Below are 24,812 nucleotides of genomic sequence, written 5' to 3' on the forward strand. Positions count from 1 at the left end.
AACGATGCGCACGTGCACTGCACACGCGTGGGATTAAGGAAATAAAATATATATATATATATATATTATTGGATTCTTTATTTCTAATTATGATAATTTAATGATTCAAATATCTCTCACATTAATTTATTAAAAATACAAAATATTACTTTAAAATTCCATTCTATTTCATTTGTACTCGCTCTATATTCGAACATAAATATCTATACGGTCGGGTGCGAATGATATTTAAGACGGAGCGTAGGGTTGTTTCGATAAAATTTCCATAACTCTTAATTAGTGTAATCAAATGATTATGCGGGTTTGATCTTTTCTCTGTTGGCTATCATTGATTTATTAAGATTAATTAACATGGCAGACAATCCGACATTATGATGAGATCAGGCAAGGAATCTCATTTCCAGCTTCATAGTACTGCATAACAAATGAGTGTGCTCAATTTAGATGTGCAAAACTTTTGGATTAATTAATGAAAGAGGAAAGTTAATCTTTTGTTAGGCATGGTTGGTGTGCATTCCATTCTCTGAGGAGAGGTGGTTTTGGGCTCTAATGGCCTTATTATTAGGATTCCAATTTCAAAACAATATGGTGGATTCCAAAAAGGTTGTACAAATTGATAGAATAGCAAGCATTTATAGTTAAACTTTTCCTCTAATTAGGTTAGACAATTGGGCCAACTTTAATTACAACATTTGTTCTTATAAGAATATCCATACCATGTTCATGTTCATATAGGACTTTGTTAATCTACTTGCTATTATAATATATTCCTAAAAGATGGATATAAATTAAATGAATGGAGGTTTATATTTTAAATGACAGATAAGCTAGATAAGATTCGAGTATGAATTCTTTTATTCTTGTGCTATTCTCTTATGTGTTGTTGCACTCTACCATCACTGTTGTTACTGTCTTTCCTCCTCCCCTTTTATACTGTGAGACAAAAGAGACCAATCTTTTACTTTCTTCTTTTCTCTTGTTTGATGTGGCTGACTTGTCTTACTTGATCTGCACCTTCGCTCAAGTAATTTGGCATGTAGGTACGAGTTAGGAAGGGTCTCTCACCTTTTGCTCGCAAGTTTTATCGAGGCAACCAATAGGCACTAAGGCTGTCTGGGTCTGGCTATGGAGAGGTCGGCAGGATTTTTTGTGTGTTGCCAATAGTAACTTAAGCTAGTGCGCCACTAAACCTCTAACTTGGGTTGATGTATTATGCTTATCCCTCTCTCTTTTTTTGGTACTCCGATGAAAGGCCTTTTTCTTTCTACTGTATGTAAGATTCTCGCTCCTTTAACTTTTCAGCAATTTATTAAATTATGTGTCTTCAACTGTTGGAATCACAGTAGAGCCGCAAGGTCATCCTTTGTCCATGTGAATCTACCGAGGTCATGCTCTCTTATTGTACTTTATTGTTCGTCTTCCGACTTGATATTTTATTTTCCTCGTTGTGTTGTCAATTATGAGAGCTGAGTGTGAAACTTATATTAAAGCATTCCCTCTCGATTAGTATACCAAATCTATTGATAAATCTTTGTGCCTTTTTTTCCTCTTAAAAGAAGATAAAGGGGGGTGTGGATGAGGATGTTGTTTGCCAATCTCCTTTAATGGGTCCCTTTTGCCAGTCTCCAAAAGCTCAAGAGTCATTTTCATGAACTCCTTGCACAAGTAACAAAATGTCATAATTATCTTAGCTTAGCAGATTTATAACTCCAATTGATCACTCTTCTCATCATGTCCACATCCTTTCTTAATAAAATAATGAGTGAAAGATTTTCTCATGCACTAGATCTCTCTTTCTTTAGACCATTCCACAATTTGCATGAGTTTGGAGTGCCATTTTCTTATGATTCTTTTTTTTTTTTTTCTTTTTTGCAAAGTTGGATTGGATAAGTACTTAGGCTGACTTCAAGAGTTGTATTGCCTTGAAAATGACACAAAGTTCATGGCCTTGTACCTAAGTGCAATTGCTTTTTTTAGGGTTTGCATCCAATCATGATTATGATTCATGGTAAAGGTTAATTATGTTAGAGCTAATTAAGATTGATTAATATTAATTAGTGGTCCAAATCTGTCCCTTTTGTGCCAAACTCATTATGTTAATTAGGCGTATAAATAAGCCGATGAGGCTACTGCAACATGAATTTTTGATGAGATAGAAATAGGGTTCTCTCTTCCGATTGAAGAGAAGACGAAGGACCCTAAGCGAGTCGGCTGGTTAAATAGATACTTTTTTTATTTATCGAGAATAAGTTTTGAATTAATATAAATATAACTATTATATTATCATATGATGATTATTTTTTTTATTTGACTTGATTCAACTAATTTGAACAAAATTGATCCAATAAACCAACAAAATTAGAGGCCGAATATGCCACTAATTTTGATCTTTCTAGGCTTGGGCTTGGGCTTAATTGGGTATGTCTGCCACTTTGAATAAGTATCTAAGTTTAATTATACAACCTAAATAGTGGAATTAAACATTGGTGACATAGAACTAATTAATAATGTTAATTATTAAAATTGGGCATTTGGATGCTTAGTTTAATTTGACAAAGTAATTAAAAGAGAATTAGTCCGTTTCTCCGATCTTATATGTGAGATGTTCTTAATCAAAGTTTTATTATATACGAGGGAGGGTAATCTCTTTCGAATAACTCATTAATAATATATGTGATAAAAGAATATTTTAAATATATAATTTAACCTATAGACTAATAACTAATTGGGATAGCGACTTCCAAATATATGAAACTTTTAAAAACTAATAAAAAATTATTAAATTATGAGAAATTTTTATATAAATTATTTTCTAGTTAAAGGATTAATATTTGGAAATCAAAAAATTAGAAAATTAGAAAATGACTTATGTAAAAATTTTATATTCTTTTTAAAGATATTCATATTTCAATATAAATTGCCAACAACTTACATTTTGGAAGTATAACATCTCAGCAGTTAGCGGTTTTACAACTCAACTAGTTTCATATTTAAATTTTGAGGTGAATTAGATGTGCGATAAAGAAAGTTAATTACAATTTATCCCTCCCTATGTGTTTTTGACTAAAATACAAGTGTTATTTTTTTTTCATATTTGATCATATGCATTTCGAATAGAATATTAGATGATAAAAATATATATTTAATATATTTGTTATTTGACATATAATTAATATTATTTTAAAAGAATTAAAAAGCTTATTTAATCTTCTATAATGTATAATCTCTTATTTTTTCAAATATAATAAAAAATAAGAATTAATGTAATTTAATTAAGCCTTTAAATTAAAAGCACATGAAATTTTTGGTGAAATTAAGCCAAACCAAACCAAACCAAAGTAAAGTATAATTTCTCCTTAAATGAAAAAAAAATTAGGCCTACTTTTTTTTTTTTCATAGAGTCCAAATTCTAGATATATAGATACTTATGCCCTACTAAGCTTTAGCCAACATAGTAAATTACCTAGTCTAGAATTCAAACCGTGCGTATTGTTGAACTATTGCACCAAACTAAATATTATTAAGATATGCTTCAAGTCGTCGCACTGTTGAGTTTGACCTCAAAGCCAATCGCACCACTAATCCATCAACCAATCCGATCGATTAACCCAAGCCACTAAACTACAAAATAAATTTTAATAATAATTATTTTAAATTATAGTATGTGATCATAGGGAGGAATAGAAATAGTAAAATCTAATTTGTTATTCTTAAAATGATGGTTTTATTCTAAGAATAACTATTCCTATGTTTACTTGTATTCTAAAATAAGGGTGTGATTATGTTAGATATGATATAAAGTGAAGATAAAGAACAAAAAATTATTAAAATACCCTTTGATTTGATTTAAAGTAGATTGATAGAATAGATAGTAAATAAATAATATATTTTATATATATAATGTTTGAAATTACCTATGTAATGCTTGGAGTTATGCATGCAATGGTAGAGTAATGCGTTACATATGTAATGCTAGGCTAAGTTATTATATATGCAATCTAGAGATGTAGATATGCAATACAATGTAATGCAACGGAACACAATTTTAGAGAGATAGATATGTAATGATTGAATATATTGATAGGGAGATAAATATGCAACCTAATGCAATTTAAATATATTTTAATTTTATAAAATATTACTTTATTGATATTTATATTTTTTTATATTTAATCCTACATATTTTATAGTCAAAGATAATATTTATTATTAATAATATTTTAAATGTTATTATATTTTATACTATTTAAATATTATTACATTTTATAATATTTAAATATTATTATATTTATAGTAAAAAATAATAAAATTTTATTTTACATGGAACATATATTAATTAATAATCTTTGCAAAATGAGATTATTAATAATATTAAAATATTTACACTTTCATATGTTTTATTTTAGCTTAAAAACATGAGATTATTAATAATATTATATTAATTTTCCCCAAATTTATAATTTGATTATTTAAAAAACTTTAATTTGATTAATACATAGTTTAAGTACTAAGATATTATTTTATCTATGAGTTAATATTTAATTCGATAAAATAGTAGTTTATTAATATTACATTTTTAATGTTATTAGTACATATAAAAATTATTTTAACAATAATATAATTTAGAAAAAAACTTATTATATCATTAAAATACTATGTTATTAAGAATTCTATAAATTTATATTTAATATTTAAGTGTATTAAATTAAAATAATATTTATTAATATTATTAATATGTAATATAATGCTAGAGAAATAAATATGCAATGCTAGGATGTAACATTCTAATACCCGCTCACATAAGAGAAGCTGGAGAACACGCCATCAAATCAAGGAATTTAAATATATTATTAGTTTAACATTATTTATCTATGATTTAATATTTAATTTGATGAAATATTAGTTTAATTAATATTATACTTTTTTGATGCTATTAGTATTATTTTAATAATAAAATAATTTATAAATAGATTATTATATCGATTAAATACTATAGTATTAAGAATTTTATATATTTAAGTATATAAAATGAAAATAATATCTAATAATAATACCTTTTAAAACGTGCTTAAGTTTATGAAATATTAAATTATCATTATTTTATACTATTTAGATTATGTTTTATTTATTTAGTATAAAATAAAAAGATAGTGAAAGAATAGGAAGGAATGATAAATTATGATAAGATATTAATAAAATGTTTAATAGAGGTTGTAGTCAAATGGAGGATAAATTGGTATTTATGTTAGTGTATGATATAAATATTATTTTGATAAATAGTGTTTATATTATGAAATATATTTATTACGGTGTTTATCCATTATTATGGAATAAGTGATTAAATTCTAAAATAAAGATTGTTATTTCGAAATTGAATGGGACGTAAGAGCAAGATTGGGTTGACTGAAGTAACCAAAACTCGGTTGTTCCTCGTAAATGTCTCGTTCAATCAATAGTCAGACACGCACACTAATGGTCCTTTCCCTGAAACCAAAAAAAAGGAATCAAAAGCCGTATCCTATTAAATATCTTTTAAATATTTGATTGTATGTTTCTCGACGTACGATACGAAACTCTCAGACGAGGACTGCCACGTCTAAGCTGACACCCGTGTCTCTATCCATCTCCTCTCTCACTATCCATCCATCTCACCCAAACGAACGGTAAGAAGCCATCCTTGAGATTACCACGAGATACCAATTAATGCCAAGAAGAAGAAACTCCTCCTCCTCCTCCTCTCTCTGTTGCCTTCACAATGGCTCTCTGGCTCACCAGATCAAAGCTGGGTCACCACCTTGGGAGAAAGATTGCATCTTTGGATGCTCTAAGAAGGAGTCCTTTTCTCGATCCAGTCGCAACCCCTCGAGCATTGGATTGCCCAGATGGGATTTTGCGCAATCTGAGGAGCTTTTGCTCGATCCAAAGTGCCGGAGCTCGGAGCGACGATGCTTGTGATACCCAGGTTTGGATACTTCGTCTCCTCTGTTTTCGTAGAAAAATTTAAAAGAAAAGGTTGCCTCTTTTCCTAATATACAAATATTGCGATATATAGAATAGATTATACGCAAATTAAGAGTATTTTAGTGCGGAGTCGTTGACATATATGAGGGCCAAATTAAAAGTATATTTGTTTAATCTCTTTATGGGTGTGAAGAAGAATAGATACATTCCTATGTTTGACGGCGGGATTACAAGTTTTTCTTTTAAGTATTTGGATTGAGAAGAAAAGAAGAAGAAAGCATAACTTGGAGTGTTTCATTTGATCTGATAAGTGATTAGTGGGCAAGTATGCATCGAGGCGACGAAATCTTTGAGACAAACAGGATCTCAATTTGATGTCTGAAATCTAAATATAAATCTTCAGAATCTAGTCCACTTGTCTCAATTTGATGTTCTAATTCGCTGACGAGGATTGTTGGAATAGGATATAAGAGGGCCCAAAGTTAATATTATCGCTTATTATTACAGCAGGTATTGGATTTTCCTGGTGGAAAGGTTACATTTGATGCTGAGATGAGATTTCTTGCTGAGTCTTCAGTGGATCGAATCAACTGCTACCGTGTTCTTGATGACTATGGACAAACGATATCTGGAAGCAGGTTCCAAGAGGTACTTTTTATGATATCAAGGCGATTTATCCACAGAACTGAACTGAAAGTCTTCGGCCAAAATGATGACAACCCCTTGTGTTTTGTTGTTGAATAATGCATCTGTTTGAATGAATTCCTGTCTTGATCATCAGGTGAGCAAGGAAGTTGCTATGAAAATGTACAGTGAGATGGTTACTCTCCAAGTTATGGATACTATTTTCTATGAAGCTCAGAGGCAAGGAAGAATCTCGTTTTATCTTACCTCCAACGGGGAAGAGGCGATCAACATTGCATCGGCCGCGGCACTCAGCCCAGACGACGTAGTCTTTCCACAGGTACAGAAACTATACAGCAAAGATTAGGATTAGATAATTCTATGGTTTGATAGTTCTGAAAAGCTTTTGGCAACTAATATAGTACAGGGAGCCTGGTGTTCTATTATGGCGTGGCTTCACCCTCCAAGAAATTGCAAACCAGTGCTTTGGCAACAAGTTGGATTATGGTAAAGGGCGTCAAATGCCAATTCATTATGGATCGAACCGATTGAACTACTTCACCGTATCATCACCGATAGCGTAAGGAGTAACATCCATCCTCTTTCTTTGATTACAGAGAAAGCGAAGAAAAGAAATGGATATGATTCTAATACTCTTTTTTTCACTTACATTTGATGGTTGTCAGTACACAGATCCCTCATGCTGTTGGAGCAGCTTACTCCCTCAAGATGGAGAAGAAAAATGCATGCGCCGTCACATATTTTGGCGACGGTGGCACTAGTGAGGTATAATAAGATACTAGAAAATCTAGCCTATAGAATTCTATCAGTTTTTATTATGGCTGCCCCCTTTTCTGAAAGCTCACAATGTGGTAGGGAGATTTCCATGCTGCACTGAACTTTGCTGCTGTGATGGAGGTCCCTGTAATATTCTTTTGTCGTAACAATGGCTGGGCAATTAGTACTCCAACAAAAGAACAATTTCGAAGTACTAAAAATCCACCTTGATTTAACCTCAATTCTCTATTAGTTCATGTAGAGTAATTGTGGTTTCTTTTGATGATATTGGACTGATATAGGTGACGGTGCTGTGATTCGCGGTCAGGCTTATGGAATTCGGAGTATCCGTATAGATGGAAATGATGCTTTGGCAGTCTATAGCGCAGTCCATGCCGCCCGGGAAATGGCTACAAGTGAATCCAGACCTATTCTAGTGGAGGTTCTTCTTGTTCAAAACTGAAGCTGTAGTGTATGAACTGATACAAGTTGAACTAGTATCATCTGATCCATTATGTTTATTTGGAAATGCATAGGCTCTCACTTACAGAGTTGGTCATCACTCGACATCGGATGACTCAACTAAATACCGGCCAATTGATGAGATCGAGCATTGGAGAACAGCGCGCGATCCAATTTCCAGATACAGAAAATGGATTGAAAGGAATGGCTGGTGGAGTGATGCAGCTGAATCAGAACTTAGAAACAAAGTCAGGAAGGAGGTAGGACATATCTATGATTGTTTTTGTAATCAAGTCTTTGAATCTCTATCTGATTCATATCTTTCTTTGTCAATGTTTCAGATACTGCAAGCTATTCAGATCGCCGAAAGAGTGGAGAAACCGCCGCTTTCAGAGCTATTCACAGATGTTTATGATCAAATACCTGCCAACCTATGTGAGCAAGAGAAGTCACTAAGGGATACAATTAAGAAACATCCTGGTGACTATCCCTCTGATGTACCTATTTAGCCAATTACTGCCAAGATTCTTCCAGAAAAAAAAAAATTCTCTCAGAACTATTAGCTATTAGTCCCCTGAATGAAATAAATGATCCATCTATTACACCCTAATGTTCAGCTCTGACTGCTGTTGATGTATACATCATTATAGTCACTCAAAAACCAAAATTTGTGAAGGATTATTTTTAGGATGATTACACCTTAGTTGTCTGTATGAATTTTTATTTTTTATTTCTTTAAGACCGTTCTTCGTGTATACCGACACCGAGAGAGCAGAAGATATTAGATAGTTGAGGGGGCGAAGGGACTATCAACCCTAAAATTCCTTAGAATGGATAGAATTGGTGTTGAATTGGCAACTGAAAATCAAACAAAAGGAACAACAGTGCACAGCACCACCATTGGCACAAATCCAATGATCCCAAGAGGAAGTACAGAGACCAAGAAGTATTGAGTCAGAGGTGACACTGTTAGCCTTTTAATCTATCATGGGGGGATGGTGGTGGAAACCTTTTTTGATAGAAGAGGAGGAGATTCCACTAGCTTTCTAAAGACTACTGCAAAGTAATCCACCACTATATTCTGTGGGTTCATGATATTTTGTCATATGCTGTCATTCCATCATTAACCAAGTGGATGTAATGCTGAGAATGAAGAACCCCACAACTCCATAGTCTCCCAGTTTCCAGGCAGCTCAGAAGAATTTTAGTAAATTAATTTTTTTTTTTGGAATAACTTTATTAAAGCGACTCCAATCGGGCTCTAAATTCTAAATTCTAAATTTGGAGCCCGGTTAAGCTCCAATAGGGAGCTAGCAATTTGGAGTCCCACCATGAAAATGGAGCCCTGCTTCATTTGTCATTTCAACCTTTTAAAAATATCAAAATTGCTCAATAATTTTAATTTTATTTATATTTTTTATTAAAGAATTTAATTAGTTAAACTGAGTATATAATTAGTTTTACTAATTAGTTTTTAACAAAAATAATACCATTAGAAAGGTCTCATTGAGACCTTTAAAATAAGTTTAATATTAAATTATTTTTGAGTTAATTTAAATTTTAAATCTTTTATTATTTATAAAAATGAGTCTAATAAATTATTTATTTTAAAATATAATTACTCAAAATTATTCCCAATGTAAATATTAAATATTAAAAATTAAAATACATTAGATATGAAATATATCAAACATGAAAAATGAATGTGCTTTCTTTCAAAGAAAAAGATAGAAAATTTGTAGAAGAAACAATATTCATGAAGAACCCCACATTACTTAGATGCTCTTAAACTCTAGGACTTTTGCATTCTTTCTACATACACTTTGTAAACTTTTTTTTTATTGTATACACCACTTGTATAGATATTCTTTTTCTTAGTTCAAAGAGGTATATATGAATATTTTTCTTAGTTTAAAGTGTATACGTGGGTAATAAAAAAGTTTACAAAATGTACGTGAAAAATGATGATAGTTCAGACAGTCTAAGTAGAATTATTATTTTTTCTTAACACATTTTACCCTAAGGTAATTTATTTACAAACAATTTTTTAATACAATGTTGACTCTTTCGCCCTCGAGCTATATAATTATTACTTAATTTATGCCAAAATATGACCCCTTATTTCCTAATTATTAGGGAATTGATATTTATAGAAAAAATAATAATTCTACTTAGACATATTATTATTATTTATGGAGCAATAAAAAAAAATTCTAATGACAATGTTACCCTAATAATTAGGAAATAAGGGGTCATATTTTGGCATAAATTAAGTAATAATTATATAGCTCGAGGGCGAAAGAGTCAACATGCAAACTCAGTAAATATTAAAAAATTGTTTGTAAATATCAATTCCCTTAGGGTAAAATGTGTTAATATATATATATATATATTCTCATCTTCCATCCAATTATTTTATTTTTACTAAGAAACTCTAATTACCATTTTACTCATAAAAATTCATTACTTTAATCAACTATTATTTCAATCCCTCCTCTCTCACTCTCCTCTTTTCCTTCATCTACACAGATCTACTATAATAAAATTTTAGTTATTTAATATAAAATATCTCTTAAATTTGCTATCTTTTTATATCACATCGAGTATAATTATGACAACCACTAATCCAGTTATTTGGTTTAGTTAGTCTTAGCAGAATATGATTTTATTTAATTAACTAAATCCAACTCTGTGCAGTTTCGGGAAAATTATTTGTAGAATATTCTACACATATCCAAATAATATCAAACTAGTTGGATAAGGTTGCCAACCTGCAGATCTATAACTTTGATATGACTTCTCTAGAATCTATCTACAACAAAACGAAAGCTTAATCCGAGAAGATAAGTGATGAAACTAAAGATTAATTCGAGAAGATAAAAAAGACTGGTTTAGTTGGTTTGTTAAGATTTGTTAAAATTGTTTAACTTAGTTGATAAATCAATATATGTGAAGGAAACCTAACTGGGGAAAAATCTTGGATAATTGAATTGGCTTTGGACTTTATCTTTTTCTATTTCTCTTTAGCACCTTCCTTCTTCCACCATCCAAGTCTTTGGTCGGTCTCTTCCAGTTTCTAACCCTTTTCTTCTACAACAACTTCTCCCCTTCACACCACCAAGAACTAAACCTAGCACTATCTAGCCATTAGTGGGCTATCAACCTAGGATCTAATTGACATTCGACCACTGTTTGATTGATATTTTAAGATCTAACCGTCCAAATTCCATAATCTTAGATTTATTAGAAATCTCTCTCCTAAAGCAACAATATATCCAAAATTTAGGAGGATCCATTAGTTAGATTGTTCGTAAATCCCCTTGAAAGTTACGTGCTTTATCGAGTCCAGAACCGTTGCATATCGAATTAGGCCGATTTGTAACGTATTCTTTATTCCAAAATTATCTCTTATGTTTTTCAAGACATTAAAGGTATAATACCGGGATCGAATGAACTATAATAAAAATAAAAAATATGAAACTTCAGATAACAGATTTATTTAGCATACATTACTTAGTGCATTTCACAAAGAAATATACAATCTCAAATACAAAAATTAACAATCCAATTTTGCCTCATCTTTATGATCTATTTTCACAATCTAGACTACTTAGATCATTTACCAAAATACCCTTAAATTTTCAAAATACCAAGAGTGCCCCTATATAAAAACAGTGGCAACACATTAGTGATTATGATTAGTGTTGGAGATTATCTTGATTCAATATATTTCACAAAATCTAATAAAACTTGGTTATATATATATGAACATTTCTAAACAGTCAATATGGTCTCAATTATTAAACTCACTTTACTTTATAATTTATTACCAATGATGACCACCACATTACAAATACATGATTCAATGAATGAAAAACTAACTAATAATCTAATTATAATAACCACAGACTCATTCATCATGGAGTAGCAAATCAAGAAAGTGACAACACATTTATTTTCTAACTTTTTCATTCTATAATTGAAGAGTCAATGCCCCCATTGGTGAAACTATTTATTAGGGTCATTATCAGAGGCTCATTAGTGCCCTCCTATTTTAATGTGACACACATGCTATATATATATAGAAAATTATGAAGACTAAATAGGAGAGTTTCCAAACTATATTTTGACCTAGGTTCCAATTTAATTTGTAAAAACTCATAAACCCTTTGTCATGTAAGTTTTTATTAACATATTAGTAACATGTTAGCGATGAAAAAAATATCCTCATACAAGCTCCATACTTGGCTACACAAGCCACCCAACGATGAAAAATTAGTATCAAACCTTGGCGGTTAATAAAAAATTAATCGAGACACACTCTAGGCGTAAGAGTAGGCGCAAATGATCTAAAGTCCAGCATCTCTATCACTACTTCGGAAGACTCAGACACTATGACCTTACTCGGATATGAGGAATTCGAAAGGAGGGTCCGACAACAATGAAAAATAAGTATCAAAATTCGAGGGTAAATAAAAAATTAACCAAGACTCGGTCTAGGCGAAAGAGTAAGCACAAATGATCTAAAGTCCGGCATCTCTCTTAGTTGAACCTAAGGAATTCGAAAGGAGGGTTTCACACCGACATCGAAACACTACTAACGACAACGTAACGAGAACCAGAAAAATAAAATAAATAAAAACTCCTTCAAACATTAGGAAAGTCTCACACATCTCTCCTTTCTCTATAAAATATTCATTGATATAAACAACTAATTACATGACTATTTTCAGAGATTCTTCAATTTAGCTCCTTGCTTTGTGTTTATTTTAATAGTCCCGAATATGATGTTTTTCTATTATTTAAATTGGAAACAAACAATAAACGCAAAATGCAGGGTGTAAAACGAGAAAAGCCTCTTATTTTTTACTTATTTGGGAGCTATATAATAAACTCCAACGGGTTGCGATTTGCGAAGGGTTTGAGGTAAGGAGGGGGGGGGGGAGAGAGAGAGAGAGAGAGAACGAAGTGCTCTTCCGACGTCTGAAGATTCTCTTCATCTTCCTATCCGCTCATGTCTCCCTCTTCCTTATTCTCCTTCTTCGTCTTCTTCTTCTTCTTCTTCTTCTTCTTCTTCTTCTCCTCTTTCCCTATACTTTCCTAATCCTATTCCTCTCTTCTCTCCCGTCCTCCAATTTGAGTTCGAAACCGGAAGGAGGAAGAAGATCGAAGATCGAAGAAAGATAAAGTACGCATCGCAATCTCTACTCTCTCTGTGTTTGCTGCTTGAATCGTAGTCGCGTGTTTCATTCAATGACTCCTCCGTTTAATTTCGTTTTCTTGGAAGTAATTTCCTCATCTTGGTGTTCGAATTCATAGATTTCGATTTCGTTTTCTAAGAAAGGTTGTTGATTTCGTGGGGTTTGAGAGTTACACGCTGCGGCGGATCTCGGCCGTTCGATCAACATCGGACGGATGTAGTGGGTCAATATATGCGAAAACTGCTTCTATTAATTTTTCTTTTTGGTCCTTTTGCATATTACCGCCTAATGTTAATCTTATTTGTAAAACATCACCTTCAGTTCATTCGAGAGGTATGAAACTAAAAGACCCTTTCAATGGTTTGTTTCAGATGGAAAATTACAACTTACCCCTGTCATTTGGTCCTATTTATAATTTATCCCGTTATACTTTGAACTTAAAACATAACTCATAGCGGTCCCATCCAAGTTAGAATCATTAGTAACTACTAACTGAGATATAAAAAGAATTAATTACTCCTATAAAAATATAATCATAATGGTTTGGTTATTTTGTCATTTATTCATAACAAAAAATCGAGGGTAAGTTACAACTCCTCTTGGAAATTACTTAAAAAATGACATATTAGTTAAGAAAATTAAATTACACTTAATTATAGGAGATATCTTTGATACGATTATGCCTTAATTATAGGAGATATCTTAAATTTAATTCTTTAGAGATAGACTTTAATTTAAATATAATTCTCTGTCTCTATCTATAATTAAATTTTAGTTTAAATCAATCTTAAACTAATAAGAGATATATGTAAATATTTAAAATATAATTGAAGAGATAAAATTTAATTAAACTTTCATCAAGTTAATTATAAAAAAAGACTTCGACACTATATACATTACTCTTAATTAAAGATATATATATGTCTTTTAATTAGAAATATATATTTTAAAAATAAATAATTATCTATTGAACTAAAAAAAAGGGTGAGGAATCAACGCAATTTAGTTTAGAAAATCTAGAAAAATATTTCTGTATATAAAGGAAAGGTGATTTTTATTGCAAATGTAAGTATGATAAAAGGAGTAGTTTTGTAGAATAAGTCTAAAACACAGGCGGTGATTTGCAAAACACAAAGCCCGCGATTTTATGCGGGCGGGTGGCTCCAGGTGCAGGTTATGTCAATCTGATGATCCTACGGAGCTATAGACCGCCTGGAAGACCAAACGACCAATAGATGTGCGGCGACACGTTAATTAGTATCTTGGATTAACTTAATCTCACAAGAACAATATAATTTCCTTTTCGTTCTTGAGGGATGGATGCTCACGTGCCTCCGCATGGAATCTCTGATGTCAATCCCAAATTCTCGATTCCACCCACCCCTTTTGATTTCTTCCCCCACCCCACTTTCTCAAATTTTTAATTAGAATTTAGATGGTTGATGAGTTTTCGTATATAATTTTAATTGGAGCTTGTCATAACTCCTCAGCATTTCTTAATCAAGACACAGTCACATCTGACGTGGATCTTGATTCCGTAGAGCATAATTAACTACAGGTGGTATTATTCTAATCAGCCTGCCTCCTCTAATGACCAATTAGGCTCTAACTTACAAATTAGTTTCATATTTAAAGTAGTATTGTTAGATACTTTAATCTTGTTAATCACTGCATGTTGTTCATTTTGGCTAAATTGTATGTTATTATGACTTGACTTCCTGTAGGTAGACCTGATCAAAAAGCCACTTTTAACTCAAGCTAGGCCAGAACCCAGCTCCAAACTTTTTCTCTTCTTTTCTTTCATTCTCCTCTCTCATCTCTGCTCTCTCCTCTCAGCCCATTCCTAGCTCTTATTTTTTTTCTCTTTCTTCCTCTCCACTTCCTTATTAGAATATAAAAGTTATTAGCTTAAGTTTTAAAGTAGTAGATTCGAATGCTGTCTTACCCATATATTACCATATATTATTAAAATATAAAAACTTCTATATGTTTAAGTCAATACTTAAGTCTATTAAAATGTCTTGAGCATAAAAGTGAAGAAAAATATTAGAATATAAAGTATAAAAATTATCACTTTTTAATAATTTAAAATTTTAAAGTAGTTGGCCAGTTAACATTCCTCTTCTCATACTCTTCCATAGGCCATCTCCAGCCTGAATGGCCCTCCCGCATGACTAGCCTGAGCACCTTTAAAGTCCGAGTTGGTGAGTGACAAGAGGCTACAGTTTTCTACTCGGCCAGGTTGCTCTAGGTTAGCTCTAATTGTAGGATTATGAATCTGTCTGAGTGCACCATTAGATGTGCATCAAAACATTGAGATGCACTTATCCACAACTCTAATTGTGTTTGCTTAAATTGTCTGGCCCTCAGTATATCTTTTTGGGTATAATCGGAGTTGTTAGATATACGCAATTAATGCATTGGTGTATATATCACGCCATGCTCAGACCAAATTTAGATCGTGGAAGGGGTAGATTGTATAGTTTTATTCTTCAGGGGACGCATTATGATAGTATGATGCTGAAACTTAATCTTTTCTTGAATCTTGCGTGAGCAATTTGTAGTTTTAAATGTTTATATCAAAGACTAGAGTTGCCATCATAGTATAAGGCAAGGTATGGTGGTGTAGAAGAAGATATGATGCTTCAATCTCCATGCTACCAAAGGTATGTTAGGTACAATTCATGGTAATTAAATGGCATATTTTTGGATATGGTGCATAGTTACATTCCTATATACACATATAAAGAGACTACATAAAGCAATTCTGACATAGTATTGAAATTGTGGACTTGGTGCAGATGTGGCCCTACTTTGATCCTGAGTATGAAAACCACAGCCTGCGTATTAATCCCCCCAGGTATACTTGTACTATCATTTAGAAGATAAATAGCTTCTATTACTTTGTTATCTCTTCTGAAATATAGTTTTTAAATTTGTTTCTTACGTCCTAATTAAGCTCCTTCCTACTCTTCTTTTTCTTGCAGAGTATGTATAGATAACACTACCTGTGATGATTGTACTCTGGTTAAGGTGAGGCTCATTTATATCTTTAGTATGAGATTATATTATTTTCTTTAAACTAAATAGGAATCTATCTATCTGAAGAATATGAATTTGTACTACTCTCAATTTTCTAAATTAATTGTAAGTGTATATTAGACTCTATTGTGCTGCTTATATTGCCTTACTGTGCTCAGGTGGACAGTTTGAACAAGGTAGGGATACTATTGGAAGTGGTGCAGGTGTTAAGTGACTTGGACCTAACCATCTCCAAAGCATATATTACCTCTGATGGTGGATGGTTCATGGATGGTGAGTCTATATATTCCAAAAGAATCTCTTCTTCACGTTGATACCCAGCAAGCCTAATTAACCATTAAAAACTCAATCAATTTAACTGTATAAAGATTAAAAAAATGTCATTATTATAGTTTATCTATATTTATTTTAGGAGTAATTACACTTAGACGTCCTAAAGTATTATACTTTTTATATATCTTTCTTAAATTTTTTATTGTGACTCATAGACCACTTGAACTATTAAAAATATCTCATCTTCCGACACAATAAATAGAAAAGCTAAAAAGACTAAAATATCCCTTCTGAAAAGATAAGAAAATTTTGATAAACTAAAACTTTTCTCGCTTCTTTGCTTTAAAACATAAAAGTAAACATGTTGTATAACTGATCATTAACTTGTACGTAACAATTTATGAATAGAAAAGCTAATAGACAATAGTTCAGGAGGCCTGTGTTAAAAAGATTACGGAGAGTATTAAAACAAGAGTGATAGTTCAAAGAGTCTAACCATAATTAATTTGTTATATGTTATTTTATTTAAGAGTATTTAGTATACATATAAATATAAATTATAGAAGATGTTAATATTTGATCACCATTGATGGTGTTGTGGATTGCAGTGTTCCATGTCACGGATCAACATGGTAGAAAGATTGGCGACCAGAAGACCATAGACTACATAGAGAAGGTAGAACCCTCTTCACTATCTCTCTTCCTTTTCAAATATAATTTTTAATTTATTCTTAATTTTAACTTAAAAACTTATTCAGAAGAATTAAATTATAATATAGTAACTGTTAAGAAAACAAATAATAGAAGGATGTCTGCGAGATATTTTAAGCAACAATGCAAATATTTATATAGTAGGTATGATATGAATGATAATAAATCTAAACGTAGAGGTTTTGAAGGTTTTAAACCCAACTATTTATTTATTTATTTATTTATTTTTATTTTTTCAAATTATATTTATAAGGCTCTGGGCCCAGAGAGCATCAAAGGAGACCCAAAGAGAGGGTCATCCCCAGTGAAGTCAATCGGGATGCACGCCATCGGCGACCACATTGCGGTGGAGCTCATCGGAACCGACCGGCCCGGCCTACTCTCCGAGATCTTCGCCGTCATCACCGACCTCCAGTGTAACATCATCGCCGCCGAGGTCTGGACCCACAACACCAAGCTGGCGTGCGTCGTCTACGTCAACGACGAGGCGACGTGTCGCGCCGTGGACGACCCCGCGCGGCTGTCCGAGATGGAGGAGCGGCTCAGCAACGTCCTCCGCGGCCGCACGAGCTTCTCCGCCGGGTCGACCCACGTGGACCGGCGGCTCCACCAGCTGATGCTCGCGGACAAGGACTACGAGGCCGACGACGTCGAGCCGGACGGTGATGACGCGGCGAGGAGGCAGCGGCGGCCGGTGGTTAGCGTCGAGCGGTGCGAGGAGAAGCTGTACTCGGTGGTCAACGTCCGGTGCGCCGATCGGCCCAAGTTGTTGTTCGATATCGTCTGCACGTTGACGGATCTGCAGTTTTCGGTCTTCCATGCCTCCATCTCGTCAGATGGGCCCTTCGCTTTGCAGGTGTGAAATCATTCAAATTAAATTCGGGGTTCTTTTTGCATATTTGTCATCTTTTTCTTTTTATTTTATTTTTTCTGGAAAAGGCACTTTTACGTAATTGTCACCTTCAAACTTTCAAATTATCAATTCAGATTAGATTGCTTAAAATGCATAGAAAGATTATCAAATTCAGTGGGCAGTGAGAAATATTTTAATTATTTATACGTATTTATTAATTTTAAACAACCATCTGTTAGGAATATTTGGCATTTTAATAGTTTTAGTGGTAATTATATATAAACAAATCTTTTAGAGAAAAAGTGAGCTACAACTAAGTTCGATTTCCATCTCATGCTGGTTGATCTGAGCGGCCGTCAAATATAACGGACGCAATCAGAGCTATCGGATATGCGCATCGGACGACTTGTTAGAACCATTTTGTTCACAATGTCGATCCTGTTGTATTTCAGAAACTAAGTCCGCGACAGGTCAGCCTGGACTGACCCACACAAGGTTCTTTTATCCGCAATTTGTTAGTGTTTACAAATGTTTGTTCTAATTTCTAACAAAACTGGTTTGTTTCAGGAGTTATATATACGTCGGAAAGATGGATGCACCATTGACTCCAAAGATGAAACAGATAGGCTAATCAAGTGCCTTGAAGCTGCCATCTCAAGAAGAGTTTCGGATGTGTGTCTCTTTCATTGCAACATTGGGGCATTGCTTATATGTTTGACATAAGAAGTTCTTAAATTTTTGTTGTAAGATCTACTAGTGTAACTCATTGCAGGGCTACAGCCTGGAGCTTTGTGGAAGAGATAGAGTGGGCTTGCTCTCCGACGTAACGCGAGTTCTCCGTGAGCACGGTTTGACGGTCACGAGGGCCGACGTGACGACCGTCGAAGAACAGGCGGTGAATGTTTTCTACGTGAGGGGTCCGTCAGGGAATCCGGTGGACATGAAGACGATCGAAGCCCTCCGACGGGAGATCGGACACACTGTGATGCTCAATGTGAAGAGGGTGCCTTCCAGTAACAAGGCTGCCCAGCCCAGAGGCATGCCCAGGACCAGCTTCTTCTCCTTTGAGAGCTTGTTTTCAAAGTTCCTTAGCTGATCATAGCATCAGCTTCTTCTTCTTCTCCATAATGCTCCTAATCCTCTGTATATTTGGCAACTTTGTATCTTTACAACTTGGATTTGATCTAGGATATGGCAGTTCTTGTAACATAGACTATCATCACTAATTGTTAAGCACAAATAGTGGATTGAGGTCTTGACACCATGTCAGCATTGATTCACCCTCATCCATCAGTTCTTTTAGCTGTTGCAGACTTCACAGAGAGGAGAGACTACTCCAATCTAAGGTATCACAGGATAGGCAAATTTAGTGCTATATGAAGTAAATACTAAATACCTGAAGTAATTGCACAGCACCAAATTTAATTGGATTTCCAGCCATTGCATAAAAAGAACATTGAGCCAAACTCAAATTTACTCATATACATGAGAAAAGGACTGAATCCAAGAAAGTTGATTAAAAAATGTGCAAGAAAATAAGTCCATTCTTGATATTTTGATTACCGGAACTACAAATGAGAAAGGATAAAAACTGTATAATTTTTCAGCATTATCGTCTCAAGAAGCCAGAGTCACATTTTTCTCTTGCATGCCCAACTAATCATATAGTCGGCTTCGTTCAGTGAGAGTAATCAGCTTGTCTTGGTCACTTGCTGTGGGGTTCAAAATCATCGTCCACATCATATGCTGGGTTGCAAAGGCATCGAAACAGCCTGCCTATGCCCTGCAGAAAGCCAGTGGAAAATTAAGGGCTCTGCGAGCTTTCTTTTATGTTTTTCAGTTTATTAAAAGCATTTACTTGAGAAGCATTTTTTGTAACTTGAGAAGCACTTAACATGCGGTTTGGTATTGCACGAATGAACGTGTCAATGCAAGAATCTCATATTTCTTGTTACTGCTTTGTTATTCTATTGACAGGAATTGGACCAATAGACTCGAAGGGCATTGACATTAGTATATACTTGCATATCTACATATATCACCTTCTTTATTGTCTCATGAAACAGAATGCTTTCTAAAATGTGAAACTATTGAATTATCAATAATAGTGAACATGAAGTTGGTTTTCCTTTAAGACACAGAACTTACTTGTGTAAGAAAAGGAGTCCGGTATGGAAGTGCCCTAGGTACATCCCCAACTGAACTGTCATCCGAACTGCTATCGTCGTCATCATCATCATCTAGAATATTTTGTTTTGATGCGCTCGCAGGCATTGACTGCTTTTCCGTCTACAGAGGAACACAAACTATCATAACAATCATTTTAGAACCTTCGCAATGAAGGCGGACAATTTTTGGAGCACAACCAGTTGGTTATCATTGAGAACTAAAGCTAGAGATATATTTATAGTTGCTCAGTAAAAGATAAAAGGTACTTAACAGACAAATTTTATGAATTTATGAACTTTATTAAGTATCTGGTGTTTCAAAGGACAACCGAACAATGCTGAGGTTGATCTACTCTAAGTGTGCAATAGGTTTTCATGCTTGCTGAGTGAGAATATTTCAAATCTTCCTGTGCAGAATTGCTATCATAAGTAATTAAATAACATTATTGTCATACCTTTTTCTCTTCAGAAGTGACAATCTTCAAAAGAATCAAAAGACAACAATAACAACAATATCAGCAGCAATAGCTTCTATTCTTTTGTAGAAAGAAAATAATTCTAGTCAATCAATGACTTTCAGTACTGATGGCAAGCAAATTGATCTAACATATGATGAAGACAAAAGTACAGATATTAAAGTTATACCTGAAAAACTTTTCCAAGAATTTTCAAAGCTAATGCACGGGCCTTGAGTTCTTCTTTCTTTGCATTGTTTTCTTGTAGTACCTATGAGAAAGTTTAGTAAATGGTGAGAAATCAACTTTGCTAGTGACCTAAGAGAACACAATGGTATAAAGCACACGACCAGAGTAAAGATAGCAATTTTTAAAAATCCTAAGACATACCATTTGGCATACATGTAAAAGAGTCACTTCAATATCAACAACATTCAGCTTCCACAGTGAATTCATCATCAAGTCCTTATTCATCCGCATATGTAAATCAACTTCTCTTTCAGACCCATGGCCATCTTTGTTGATCTGCCGGCATACGTCTTCCTGCAACTGCAATAATTGAAAAGCACCTGGGCCCTTTTACAGTTAGCAAATTAGTCAACAATTTTACAATGGAACAACCCTACCGCAGAATATTCAAAGTCCACACCTTTTGCTGCCGTGATCTGTGATTTCCAAAAATGTCCCTTGTTTCTTACCCATTCTGCCAGAAATGGGACTCCTAGATACATAACTTTCTTGCCAAGTTCTTTTGCAGCTTGTCTTGAATACACATACCCAATGGTGCGAAGAATATCAGCTCCAAATGCTGCACTTCAAGCACAAAAAAGGAAATATAAGAATCTGTGTATTCACCATCCAGCCTTAATTCGTACGAATTGCTGAAAGACATTACATTTGACCATTAAAATTGTAAAGAATCAGAAATCAAGAGAAGCACCTTCAGCTTCTTCTTCTTTCTTTTAAAAAGTTTTTATGTGTGCTTTAACCAGGCCTTTCTTGTATGATCTTTGCATTCCCACTCTTCCTCTTAGTGGTGGCATTATTTGATGCCCATAACATGTTTGTGTGAATAATGATTATTATATTTCATATAATTGTGCATATTAGGGAACATGATTATTGATGACTTTTATTTCATTTTACCCTTTCTTTTTAGGCCGCCTAGGCTTAAAAGTTGATCACTTCCTAGGACTACCTAGATGTATCCATAAACTTGATACAACAATCAAATGAGAATATATCTTTAACAAACAAAAGAACAATAGTGCTTCATTGAGATAATATAATAATTTGCTGGGCCAACCTGTGTTAGAAAGCCTCCTTGCTTCAACTTCAGCGTGACGAATAAATCCCTCTTTGTCACCACGAACATATTGGTTAAGAAAATCTTTCAGAAATTTTGCAAGATTTTCTTCTCTTTCTCTTTGTACTGCCTTTATGACAATAAATGAATAAAATTATATTTTGAACTAGAAGAGTATCAGCAATAACACTATAGAGAGATCCAAAATGATTAAATTTGATGAGTGAGATCAGTTTCAGTTCCTCTTTCAAGATGACAAAAACGACGTCCAGTTGTAGAATCAACTAAAACAAATATTTAAGAATAGTAAATTAACTGAAACAAAATCTCATGACTCACGAGCATTCCACTCATAGAATCAAAAGACTATACTTACAACTTTTTAGAACTTTGTCGTGTACCATAACTCATAAGCTCACTTTTCAAGAAATACATGTACTTGGCTCCATAAAAATATCCAAAGATGCTATATTTAAGGAATGTGTAGTGATTCTAAAACTACACAGCATATATTGGAATCTATACTGCTGCTGGACATTTTAATTGCTCTTTGAATATTTTTAAAGCCTTGCAACTTGCTTACCCTCAATCTATCCTGAAGCTTTTCAGGATTGTCATTTTCACTTGTCAACTCCGATGAAGCCATCATTGCCACGGCAAGGTGACCAATGTAATCCTCAAAAATTTCACTTCCAAAAAGAAGGGTAAAGACTGCAGTTGCATCTAACATATTCTCCCTGAAAGAATATTAATATTATTTTGTCAAATAACTTCAAATTAGTTGGAAAGCCACAAATGAAAGGATAACCAATTGATATGAGGAAAGAAAAGAAAAGAATTACACTCATGAAAATAGAATCTTAGTTTCATTCCTTATTTGGTTAATCTTTTAGTCTTAAAGCTGTCTTCTGTATTCTGCTTTGTGAAGAAGCGATAATATAAAAGAACTCTCCATAGGAACAATGCAAGCTTACCTACCAAATTCCATAGGTTTCTGCATATCATATACATCCCTTAGTTTATGTATAATACACTACCTAATTTACATTGTTTTAGCTAACCAGTTGTGCAGAAGACCTGTCAATCATAAAATCTCATTTTGCCTGATATTGAAGGATAGCCAAGATAGACAAAATCCAACGGTGAAACATATACTTACCTAGACACACTATTTTTACCATAGCCATCATATGCCTTTCTTTGCACAGGATCACTCAAAACCTGGTAAGCTTCTCCAAGTACCTGAAAAGCTCACTCTTTCAGTCATTTCACAAACTCAATAGAATTCTTAAAACAACCAACAAATAGAAACGTCAGTTTTCATGACAATTCAACAATAATCAGATTCAAATTATGGCGTAAGCAGATCAGATTTTGTCAAAACCAAGACTTGGCAAGATTTGCATATCCAGGACAAGGAATTCCATCACACTAACCTGAAACCTCTCAGCAGCTTGGGGGTCATTTGGATTTTTATCAGGATGAACTTGCCTAGCCTGTTCAACATCCAACAAATAATCACTTAACACCCAGCAAAGACGTGCAATTTAGTACCAAAAAAGTAAGAAAAGATCGAATTTTTCTTCTGCTTAAAGAAACCCACCTTGAGATAATAAGCTTTCCTGATCTCTTCCTCGGACGCCGAGGGCCCGACGCCGAGAACATCGTAGTACTCCGTCTCCTTCGCCATCTTCTCCTACCCAACCCCTTCCCCTACTCCAATCCCAATCTCTCTTTTGCCAGACAGAGAAAGAGACGGGAGAGTAAAGGAGAGAGAGGAAGCGGTGAAACCCCACATGGCCATCTTTCCAGTTCCGCAATGGGGATTAAAGAAATGGGTCGGAGGAGGTGGGGGAAGTGGGAGATGAGAGAGGTGATGAGCTCCTTCGTGCTTCTTCTCCTTTTGCCTTTGCCTCGTCTTTGTTTAATCTCAAGATTGGACAAGTGTGGGTTGGCGCTCACGTAAAGCGATTTGAAAAAATGGGTCAACTTTTCTCTTTCTTTCGTTGGATTATGATTGCGTCTTGTGGGGGATGGAGTTTCATGCGAGTGTGGTGCCCTTGGGCGAGCATAGCACTTAAGGTGTTTGTAGAAATGACGCAGAAAGCTTCTGTTCAATATATGTAGAGTTGCGGAAATCTACATTTCACTCCCTATATTTTTATCAATTACCGTTCATAATCAATTATATTTTAAACTTTATTATTAAAAAATATCCTAAATTATTTTTTTCTTATTTAAAATATAACTCTTTATTCTAAAATAACACCGAGATATCTCATTCTAGAATACAATCTTATTCATTAAAATTATATATTATACCACACACTAACTCAATTACTAATTTACTCTTAATATTTATCGCATCAACCTACTTTATATTAAATTAAATATTATTTTATTATGATTTCATAAAAAAACAAAATATTTTTTATTTTTTTCTTCACTTTATTAATTTAATTATTATACTCTTATTTTAAAATAAAAGTAAATATAAAAATAGCTACTTCTAAAATAAAAACTTTATTTTGAGAATAATAAAATATTATATATTTTAAATTAAGGGAAGCACCCTATATTTTATTTCTTTTATGATTCATACTTCAACTCCCTACTTTTCCTTATATTCTTATTTAGCAATCTCCGTTAATTTAAACGATACTAGTAAAGAATATTTCGTTATAATATATAAAATAATTTTTATGCCTTCTTCATATAAGAGGTAGTGAGAATATTTTAGTCAATATCAGTTAGTTAAAATAACATCAGAATTAAACGAGAATTATAGAGAAAAAGAAAGGGTTATGTTACAAAATCATCAAAGACGAAGTGTGAATCATAAGATAGATAAAATATAAGATGTGATTCTTAAAATACTCTAAAATTAATCAATAAATAAATAAGTCATAAATATGCAGCCAAAGGTAAAGGATATGGGCTGATGGACAGCACCATAAAGTGGAGAGGAGGTGCAATAAT

The 24,812-nt window shown here is 33.4% G+C and overlaps 3 protein-coding genes across 10 annotated transcripts; 2 read left to right on the top strand and 1 right to left on the bottom strand.

The window, feature by feature from the left end:
* The first annotated feature begins 5,654 nt into the window (after positions 1-5,654).
* Positions 5,655-8,499, top strand: LOC140771616 (2-oxoisovalerate dehydrogenase subunit alpha 2, mitochondrial). 2 transcript variants are annotated; one of them, XM_073113168.1, is made up of 9 exons: positions 5,655-5,962; positions 6,469-6,609; positions 6,743-6,925; positions 7,008-7,165; positions 7,272-7,371; positions 7,462-7,573; positions 7,665-7,804; positions 7,899-8,084; positions 8,166-8,499. In XM_073113168.1, the coding sequence occupies exons 1-9, from the start codon at positions 5,756-5,758 to the stop codon at positions 8,331-8,333; spliced, it is 1,395 nt and encodes a 464-aa protein (XP_072969269.1). In that variant the 5' UTR covers positions 5,655-5,755; the 3' UTR covers positions 8,334-8,499. The 2 variants fall into 2 exon arrangements, with proteins under 2 accessions (XP_072969269.1, XP_072969271.1); XM_073113170.1 differs by having other exon boundaries at positions 6,472-6,609.
* Positions 8,500-12,743: 4,244 nt separating this feature from the next.
* On the top strand, positions 12,744-19,168 carry LOC140771921 (ACT domain-containing protein ACR3-like). 7 transcript variants are annotated; one of them, XM_073113755.1, is made up of 9 exons: positions 12,744-13,012; positions 15,827-15,885; positions 16,013-16,058; positions 16,226-16,340; positions 16,949-17,016; positions 17,305-17,907; positions 18,357-18,374; positions 18,472-18,576; positions 18,662-19,168. In XM_073113755.1, exons 2-9 carry the CDS (start codon positions 15,827-15,829, stop codon positions 18,998-19,000), a joined length of 1,353 nt encoding a protein of 450 aa, XP_072969856.1. In that variant the 5' UTR covers positions 12,744-13,012; the 3' UTR covers positions 19,001-19,168. The 7 variants fall into 7 exon arrangements, with proteins under 7 accessions (XP_072969856.1, XP_072969861.1, XP_072969860.1 ...); XM_073113760.1 differs by lacking the exon at positions 12,744-13,012 and adding an exon at positions 13,989-15,691 and having other exon boundaries at positions 18,284-18,399; positions 18,662-18,802; XM_073113759.1 differs by lacking the exon at positions 12,744-13,012 and adding an exon at positions 13,991-15,691 and having other exon boundaries at positions 18,284-18,399; positions 18,677-18,819.
* Positions 19,169-19,301: 133 nt separating this feature from the next.
* LOC140771923 (chaperone protein dnaJ 10) lies at positions 19,302-23,901 on the bottom strand. The gene is made up of 10 exons (XM_073113762.1): positions 23,437-23,901; positions 23,270-23,329; positions 22,993-23,075; positions 22,417-22,570; positions 21,834-21,963; positions 21,177-21,335; positions 20,918-21,096; positions 20,718-20,798; positions 20,053-20,193; positions 19,302-19,687 (listed from the first exon to the last, which is right to left on the bottom strand). The coding sequence occupies exons 1-10, from the start codon at positions 23,521-23,523 to the stop codon at positions 19,610-19,612; spliced, it is 1,152 nt and encodes a 383-aa protein (XP_072969863.1). The 5' UTR covers positions 23,524-23,901; the 3' UTR covers positions 19,302-19,609.
* Positions 23,902-24,812: the final 911 nt, after the last annotated feature.

Source organism: Typha angustifolia, chromosome 12 (genome assembly GCF_048772165.1).
Source record: "Typha angustifolia cultivar Huaian chromosome 12, ASM4877216v1, whole genome shotgun sequence".
NCBI classification, from domain to species: Eukaryota; Viridiplantae; Streptophyta; class Magnoliopsida; order Poales; family Typhaceae; genus Typha; species Typha angustifolia.